The 9,111-nt window shown below is 41.2% G+C and overlaps 1 protein-coding gene across 8 annotated transcripts in view; it reads left to right on the top strand.

Moving 5' to 3' along the window:
• The window catches only part of PAK1 (p21 (RAC1) activated kinase 1), a 154,320-nt gene that overhangs the window by 92,196 nt on the left and 53,013 nt on the right, over positions 1-9,111 (top strand). For all 8 annotated transcript variants that reach the window (XM_017893570.1, XM_017893573.1, XM_017893571.1 and 5 more), the window contains exons 3-4: positions 7,331-7,431; positions 7,937-8,084. In XM_017893570.1, coding sequence (XP_017749059.1) covers positions 7,331-7,431; positions 7,937-8,084 — 249 coding nt within the window. The remainder of the gene's footprint in view (positions 1-7,330; positions 7,432-7,936; positions 8,085-9,111) is intronic.

Raw genomic sequence — 9,111 nt, 5'->3', positions numbered from 1 at the left:
TAACCCCAGCACTTTGGGAGGCCAAGGCAGGCGGATCACTTGAGGTCAGGAGTTCGAGACCAGCCTGGCCAACATGGTGAAACCCTGTCTCTGCTAAAACTAAAAAAATTAGCTGGATGCGGTAGTGGGCTCCTGTAATTCCAGCTACTCAGGAGGCTGAGGCGGGAGAATTGCTTGAACCCGGGAGGCAGAGGTCACAGTGAGCTGAGATCACACCACTGTATTCCAGCATGGGTGACAGAGCAAAATTCTGTCTCAAAAATAAATAAATAATTAATAAATTAATACTGATACCTGGATTCCATCCAGACTTTTGGAGTCAGAATCTCTAGAGGAGTTGTTTTGGGTCTGTAGAGAGATTTTTGGGAGATGAGAAAGAAGAATGATCTGTGGGCTGCAATAATGGTTGAGGTTTGAGCTGCCAGCGGGTAGAATGTCTTTGGGCATTACCTAATGCTGACCTGTCTAGCATGGCCTCAGTATGTGCCTGGGGGATGCATAAATGATTGGAAAGAGAAGCTGTAATTGAGGGCCTGTAATAGGTGATGCTGAGTTGCAGAATTCCATGTGGGAAAGCCTGGTTCCTGTGGTTAGGATCTGGAGCCTTTGGTTTATTCTAAGAAGTCTTTCAGCATTTAGTTTGAAATCTTTTTCTGGCTGCATTTTCACAAGCAAAGTGGAATTCTCTGAGCTTGGGAAGAGTTTAGCAAAGTTAATTTTAACATTGGACTATGTCAGTGTTTATCTCTCCAAGTTTGGAACGTTTTACTGCCTTGAGCTCAGATTAGCTCAGTGGAGCCAATGAGAGGTGCTGCTTAAAAATAATTTTTTTAAAAAAGGCCAGTGATTTGTGCTAAAACTTTGATGGCTATACTGAGACAATGGGATTTTGCAGTGTCAGCCTCATTTCCCATGCTATCAGAAGGTTCAAAGATAGGGTTAAAATTGGGATGGGTGAGGTTGGAAGCTTGTTTTCCCACTTTATTTTCTCAATCCCAAGATCTCTAGATACATGAAATCAAGATGATTCTTTCCTCTTTCTCACCTCAACCACAGTTTCTCTGTCTTAATGAATGGGCTGAGAAACGTACCAGTTTTTTTTTTTTTTTTTTTGAGACGGAGTCTCGCTCTGTTGCCCAGGCTGGAGTGCTGTGGCCGGATCTCAGCTCACTGCAAGCTCCGCCTCCCGGGTTCACGCCATTCTCCTGCCTCAGCCTCCCGAGTAGCTGGGACTACAGGCGCCCGCCACCTCGCCCGGCTAATTTTTTATATTTTTTAGTAGAGACGGGGTTTCACCGTGTTAGCCAGGATGGTCTCGATCTCCTGACCTCGTGATCCGCCCGTCTCGGCCTCCCAAAGTGCTGGGATTACAGGCTTGAGCCACTGCGCCCGGCCCGTACCAGTTTTTTATATTAATGACAACTTATGTTTGTAAAGTTATTTAGTTTACAAAGCACATATATTTTCTGTAACGTAAAGAATTCTTTTTTTTTTTTTTTTTGAGACAGAGTCTCACTCTGTCACCCAGGCTAGAGTGCGGTGATGGGGTCTCAGCTCACTGGAACCTCCGCCTCCTGGGTTCAAGCAATTCTCCCTGCCTCAGCCTCTCAAGTAGCTGGGATTACAGGCACCTGCCACCACGCCTGGCTAATTTCTGTATTTTTTAGTAGATGCGGGGTTTTACCTTGTTGGCCAGGCTGGTCTTGAACTCCTGTCCTCAGGTGATTCGCCCGCCACGGCCGCCCAAAGTGCTGGGATTAGAGGCATGGGCCACTGCGCCCGGCCAAGAATTCTTAACATAGTTGTAGAAATCCTTATTTAGATATAAGTCTTCTGTCAGTTATATATGTTACAAATATCTTCTACTGTGCTTTTAGCTTTTATTAGATTAAGTAAATTCCCCTGTAATCTTAGACAGATGCTTGGCATGATGCGAGATAGAATTTTAATATGGTCAAATTTATTAGTTATTTCCTTTCTAATGTTTTGTGGTTCTATTTTGAAATATTTAGCTACTCAGAGACATGATTTTTCTATTGAGTTTTCTGTATTCATGTACATGAGCACATTATTTGTATATTGTAATAGTTTTTTTTTTCTTTCTTTGTAATCCTCCTTTTACTTCTTTTTCTTGCCTAATTGCACTGGTTAATACCTTCAGTACTATGATGAATAGAAGTGGTGATGAGGAATACCCTTCTCTTGTTTTTAATCTCAGGAAAAGCTTTCAGCATTTTAGAATTAAGTATGATATTTTTTCCAGAGTTTTTGGTAATTACCTTCTATAAGATTAAGTAAATTCCCTTATAATCCTAGTTTGCTAAGAGTTTCTAATCACAATTGATATCATATTTCAGCAAATGCTTTTTCTGCATTAATTGAATTGATTATATAGATTTTCTTCTTTATTTTCTTAATGTAGTAAATTACATTCACTTTTTTTTTAAAAAATTGAGATATAACTCGCATGCCATACAAGTCACCATCTTAAAATGTACAATTCTGTGGTTTTTGGTATATTCATAAGATCGTACAACCATTACAACTAACTTCAATACATTTTCATCACTCCAGAAAAAAAACCCCATACTCATTGCAGTCATTCCTCATTTCTCCCTTCTCCCCTGGCAACCACTAATCTACTCTCTGTCTATGGATTTGCCTATTCTGGACATGTCATATAAATGGAATTACACAGTATATGGCCCTTTGTGACTGGCTTCTTTCACTTAGCATAATGTTTTCAAGTTTCATCCATGTTGTAGCATGGATCGGGACTTCATTTCTCTTTATGGCTGAATAATAGTATATGGATGTACTACATTTTATCTATTCATCACTTGAGAGACATTTGGGTTGCCTTCACTTTTTGACTGTTATGAATAAGCTGCTATGAACATTCACATACAAGTTTTTGTGTAGACATGAGTTTTCACCAGATTCCTGCAGACATACTTCTAGTCATCATAAAAAATTTGCTTCCGCAGCAGTAGTCCCAGGGATACTATAACCCTGGGATATGGGACCATCAGGATCCTGGGTTTGCTTTATTTTCTCCATTGTGTCTTCCCTCAGTCTGAAGCTCATAGTGCCTTCCTGCCTGCAATCATGTGCTTTGTGAATCTGGTAAGATTTATGAAATTTGGTTGACTTGCTGAACAGGTGGAAAGAAGGAAGAAAGATCACACTGTTTACTTCTCTTGGCCTCTGCTTATTCTGTTTCTTTTGGAAATGCCCTTTCCCATCTCAGTCTGGCTAACCCCTGTTCATCCTTTATGACTTCTTTCAGGTATTATCTTCTCCAGAAAGGTGGTTTATTACTTACCTTCATCTGCACACAGAGCATGCACCATTGTCCTATTTTGCAGATTGAAGGCTTGAAACTCAGACTTTTCCAGGGTCACCCAGTGAGTTACTGGCAAACATAATACTGAATCCTTCCTCTGAGATTCTTTCCACTAACAGAAATTTCTTTTAATTCCTTGACCTCAGCTGTTTAGCTCCTGGGTTTGTGGTGATGAGCCAGTGAGACAATGACTGGCAGAGCTTGGTGAAGGGCTGTACACAGGTGAAGGGGATGATTGTTACTTCCCAGAAGGGATTAATTGGGTTCCGGGTGGCTCTAGGACTGTATGACTTCTCCATTTCTCTTCTGTATTCCTGCCTCTTGAATCCTGTTTTCTGCTGGTGATCCCCAACTGGTGAATACTCAGTCTAAATATTACACAGTACCAGGCTGGGCACGGTGGCTCATGCCTGTAATACCGGCACTTTGGGAGGCCAAGGTGGGTGGATCACCCGAGGTCAGAAGTTTGAGACTGGTAAACATGGTGAAGCCCTGTCTCTACTAAAAATACAACAAGTAGCCAGGTGTGGTGGTGGGTGCCTGTAATCTCAGCTACTTGAGAGGCTGAGGCAGGGAGAAATTGCTTGAACCGGGGAGGTGGAGGTTACAGTGAGCCGAGATCATGCCATTGCACTCCATCCAGCCTGGGCAACAAGTCTGAAAAAAAAAAAAAAAAAATTACACAGTACCCAAGCTAAATCCTGCCCCCTAGATTTCCCCATTCCTTTTACTTCTCTCCTCTCCCACTTCAGCCAAGTCATTGCTATTTTTGTACTCTACTATGTTAAACTGTTATTTCAGTTAGTAGTTGATTCCAGTCAAATCTCAGTAGGGATCTGGGTATAATAAGGAGTGAAAGACTTGATCAGGTGGACTTACAGTCATGTGCTCTGTGAATCAGGACAAGTCAACTTACTTCCCTGGGCCTCTTTCCTCAGGGAATGGGATTACATGGTCTCTAGAATCACTCCCTAATACTTTCTTTATTTATTTTTTGATACACAGTCTCACTCTGTCACCCAGGCTGGAGTGCATTGGCACAATTTCAGCTCACTTCAACCTCTGCCTCCCGGTTCAAGCTATTCTCGTGCTTTACCCTCCTGAGTAGCTAGGATTATAGGCACGTGCCACCACGCCCAGCTAATTTTTGTATTTTTAGTAGAGATGGAGTTTCGTCATGTTGGCCAGGCCGGTCTTGAACTCCTGATCTCAAGTGATCTGCCTGCCTCCGCCTCCCAAAGTGCTGGGATTACAGGCGTGAGCCACTGCGCCTGGCCATTCCCTAGTATTTTCTAGAGTGTTCTTCAATCCAGTAAGCCATGTGCTGGATTGAAATTCAGAAGTATAGTGATTGTAATTGGAGTGGTAATTTTGGTCCTCAAGAAGCTTACATTTTGGATTTTTAAACTGGCAAGGAATCATATAAGACAGGAAATGACTAGATGCTTGGTGGTGTAGCAGACTCAGTGTCTTGGGAATTAACAGGAAGAAGAAAGGTCAGGAAATCCTTCCTGGAAAAAGTGGGACCTGAGCCAGTCTTTAAAAGATGGCTGAGATAGGGAGAAGGAGAAGAGAGCATTCCAAACAAGGAGAAGAAAAAGCGAGCAAAAACTTGGAGGTGGGAAAGTGTGAGGTATATTCAAAGGTTGCAGGGTAAAGAGTGCTCAGTAGCAGCAGAGCTGACTTTAGCATTACCCTGTATGTTCATGTATTAAATGATTCCATTTCCCTGGAACTCTTTTCTGTAAACTACTCATGCTTTGAGCTAACTTTCTTTTTGGGCCTCCTTTACCAAAGTTTCTTCTGCATTTGACAGTTCATGCCTGTGATGTATTATATAGTATATCAATTATATGTAATAGAAATAATGTATAAACATGCATATATATAAAAAATAAAAATTGAAATAAAACACAAATATAATTGTACTTCCCTAAGTGACTAGATCAGAGGGAATTTAGAAACAGAAAGTAGTTCCAAAGCCCTGCCACATGTTCCAGTGCATTCTGGCTATGAGAAAGACAGATGGACTTATGTCATAAAGGACTGCTTGACTTGGGGCCCTGGTATACCCCTTAGCCTTCTCTTTCTCAAAGCAGCTGCTTCTGAGAGGGAAATTGCCAAGTACATAAATAGCTTAAACCCTAGCACTTGGAATGTAGGCAAATGGTTCTCATTAAGATACTGAAGAATGAACCTTTGGAATCAGACCTGGGTTCAAATCCCAGCTCTCAGTAGCTGTATGAGTAAATTATTCAGTTTCCTCGTGTGTAAAATGACAGTAGTAGTATTTATCTCATAGGATTGTAAGAATGACGGTAGTAATATCTATCTCGTAGGATTGTAAGAATGAAGAAAAATACTATATTGACATCATTTTTGTATATATAGCAAGTTCTTAATGTCATTTCTTCTTATTACACTGAAGTATGTTTTCTTGATTCAACTTGAAATGTTTTAGGGGAGGTAAAATAGAATGTAAAGAACCTTGGCTTTGATGCCAGACTTTTTGGATTTTAATTACTTAATGATTGTAGGCAAGTCTGTTCCCAAATTTTCTAATCTGCAAGTAAAACTTGCCTCAGGATTGTGGTGATTGTATTACATGATATGTATGAAATACCTATTTAAAACTATGGAATGCTGTCTCAGGAAGGAATCTTAACTGCAGAGCTTTGAGAAGGCATAGCTTCTTGTTTTCATAGACTCACAGAATGTAGACGCTTGAGGGACCCTTAAGATCATCTAGCTCATACTCGCCCTTGTTTAGATGAGACAGCAGAGATCTTGGTCTCTCTCTCTACACACACACACACGCGCGCGCGTGTGCGCGCATTATGATAAGGTAGAGGTGAAACTGGCTTGAACTCTAGACCTTTTTGTGTTTTCCTTCTCATTTTGCTACCTTTTATCAGGGTTATGCTGGGTCTGTGGAGGTCAGAATTTCTTTTGGTTAGTGTATTGAGCTCCCAGACAACAGGATTTTAAAATAAGGTTCACAGGTGCTGGGGAACAAGTGTTTTGAAAGTCAGGCCAGAGCTGCTGAAAGGAACATTTATTCCTGCCCTGGAGAGAATTTTTGTGTCTCCACAAAAATTTCTTAAACTCCTTGCCCAGTTGAGGTAAATGTCTGGTCATTTTTTCCTTTCTTCACTTACTGTCTGAGCACCTACTTTGTGCCAGGTGTGTGCTAGCCTCTGGGAAGCTGTGATTAATTTGACATGGCCCCTGCACTTAGAATTCAGTCTAGTATGGAAGATAAACACTTATAGTAGTCAATTACTATTACATATATTGGGTGCTATAGGAATAGAGAGGGTAAAGAACCACCCAGCCTAGAGATCAAGGAGGGCTTCACAAAAAAGAAGACTTACCCTATATCAACTGGGTAGTTACTGGTAAAACCAGGACTGTTAACTCTGACACACATTCTTTTTGCCTCTCCTTTTATTTTATTTTATTTTATTTTATTTTATTTTATTTTATTTTATTTTATTTTGAGACAGGGCCTCACTCTGTCACCCAGGCTAGAATGCAATGGCATGATCTTGGCTCACTGCAACCTCTACATCATGGGCTCAAATGATCCTCTTGCCTCAGCTTCACAAGTAGCTGCCACTACAGGCGTGCACCACCATGTCCAGCTAATTTTTGTATTTTTTGTAGAGACAGGGTTTTGCCATGTTGCCTAGGCTGCTCTTGAACTCCTGGACTCAAGCTATCTGCCTTCCTTGGCCTCCCAAAGGGCTGGGATTACAGGCATGAGCCACCATCTTACTTTAGTTCAACAGGAAATTAAGTATTTAAACATGCATTGAGTATCTGCTCCAATCCAGGTCCGTAATTGGGGTCTTCAACATATGTGAAATATTAATAGATAGACTTTGCCCTCTCAAGGAAACTACAGCGCAATAAAGAGCTAAAATAAGCCTAAAAACAATAATGTTCCTATTTTGTATTTCCTTTTCCCTGTTTCTCTTGCAGCAAATAAAAAGAAAGAGAAAGAGCGGCCAGAGATTTCTCTCCCTTCAGATTTTGAACACACAATTCATGTTGGTTTTGATGCTGTCACAGGGGAGTTTACGGTAAGTCCTGGGTCACAGAAAGGTCTTTAGTCTTTTAGAGCTCTGGCTGTGCACTGTTAGATTTAACCCTTTCTCATCTTCCTGGTGCTTCTATCTTTGCCTGAGACCCTGATTACAATTTTCTCACATTCATCAGTGGGACACTTGCATCGCTAAAATTGTATCCAGAGAAGCCTTTCCATCTGCATTCCTTAAATAATAAACCTCTGTTAAGTGGTAGGCTTGGTAGCAGGCTCTGTGTGGGGCACTGATCATGTAGAAACAACATCCTATCCTACCATCCTGGAGGTATAGCCTGGTGAAGGAGCAGACATCTTAAGAAATGACTAACACAATGAGAAAGATACTATAAAAGAGGCTTATGTAAACTCTGAGGGTATAGAGAGAAAGGAATGACTAACAAATGCATCTTTTGCTGCTAGCAAGTGTCAGAGTTAGCTCTGATGTTCTTTCAGGGTCCGCTGTGACTGTGCCTTCCTGTTAGTCTTGTATGTCTCTCTTATAGGGAATGCCAGAGCAGTGGGCCCGCTTGCTTCAGACATCAAATATCACTAAGTCGGAGCAGAAGAAAAACCCGCAGGCTGTTCTGGATGTGTTGGAGTTTTACAACTCAAAGAAGACATCCAACAGCCAGAAATACATGAGCTTTACAGGTATGAAAACTGTGTCCAGGGCAGTCTCAGCAAGAGATGGTTTTAATCTGGATGGGGAAACTCACATGCCTATTGGTCTGGGATGAGAGAACAAAGTAGTTGAAAGAGTGGAAGTGGCACTTTAACTAACGTGGAATTTTGGAATTTGACAGCCAAGATGATGGACTTTGCATCAAACTTGAGTCTTCACTCTGACACTGCACATGTTTTTTTAAAAATAGTATGGTACTATATAGAGAGAACACAGATTTTGTGCTAGAAGGTCTAGATTCTGACCCTTACTAGATTCTAACAGTCGCTTCATTTCTTTGCACCTCAAAATGGGAATAATTCCTATCTCAAGCGGCTGTAGTGAGAAATGATTGGGCACAGTGCCTCACGCCTGTAATCCCAACACTTTGGGAGGCTGAGGCAAGAGGATCTCTTGAGGTCAGAAGTTCGAGACCAGCCTGGGCAACATGGCAAAACCCTGTCTCTACAAAAAATACAAAAATTAGCCAGGTGTGGTGGTGCATCCCTATGGTCCCAGCTACTTGGGAAGCTGAGGTGAAGGGATCACTTGAGCCTGGGAGGTGGAGGTTGCAGTGAGCAAGGATCACGCCACTGCACTCTAGCCTGGGCAACAGATTGAGACCCTGTCTCAAAAAAAAGAGGTTACAGTGAGAAATAAGTGAGCTGACAGATGTGAAAGTTCTTTATAAGTTGTAAAACATCACCATAGAAATGTAGCTATCATTATCATCATTATTGTTAATATTATTATTAGTTATTTAGTAACACTAATGTATGTCTTCCTCAGGGAACTAATTTTATTAGTTAAATGAAAACAGGCCATTAAATAATAAATTTCTTTAGATGTACCCTTGGTAGAAGGGACTATATTTTCAGAATGTTTTAATAGCAGAATTGGGATTAGAACCCAGGTCTCCTAATTCCTATACCTTCACCTTTTGAATTTACTGCTTGCCCCTAATAATGTTATTTGGAGGCTCTCCTTCCACAGAGGACCAACTTTCCCTTGTTTTGC

Source organism: Rhinopithecus bieti, unplaced genomic scaffold (assembly GCF_001698545.2).
Source record: "Rhinopithecus bieti isolate Rb0 unplaced genomic scaffold, ASM169854v2 scaffold_23868, whole genome shotgun sequence".
Classification (NCBI taxonomy): Eukaryota; Metazoa; Chordata; class Mammalia; order Primates; family Cercopithecidae; genus Rhinopithecus; species Rhinopithecus bieti.
This window is presented reverse-complemented; position numbering and strand designations above follow the sequence as displayed.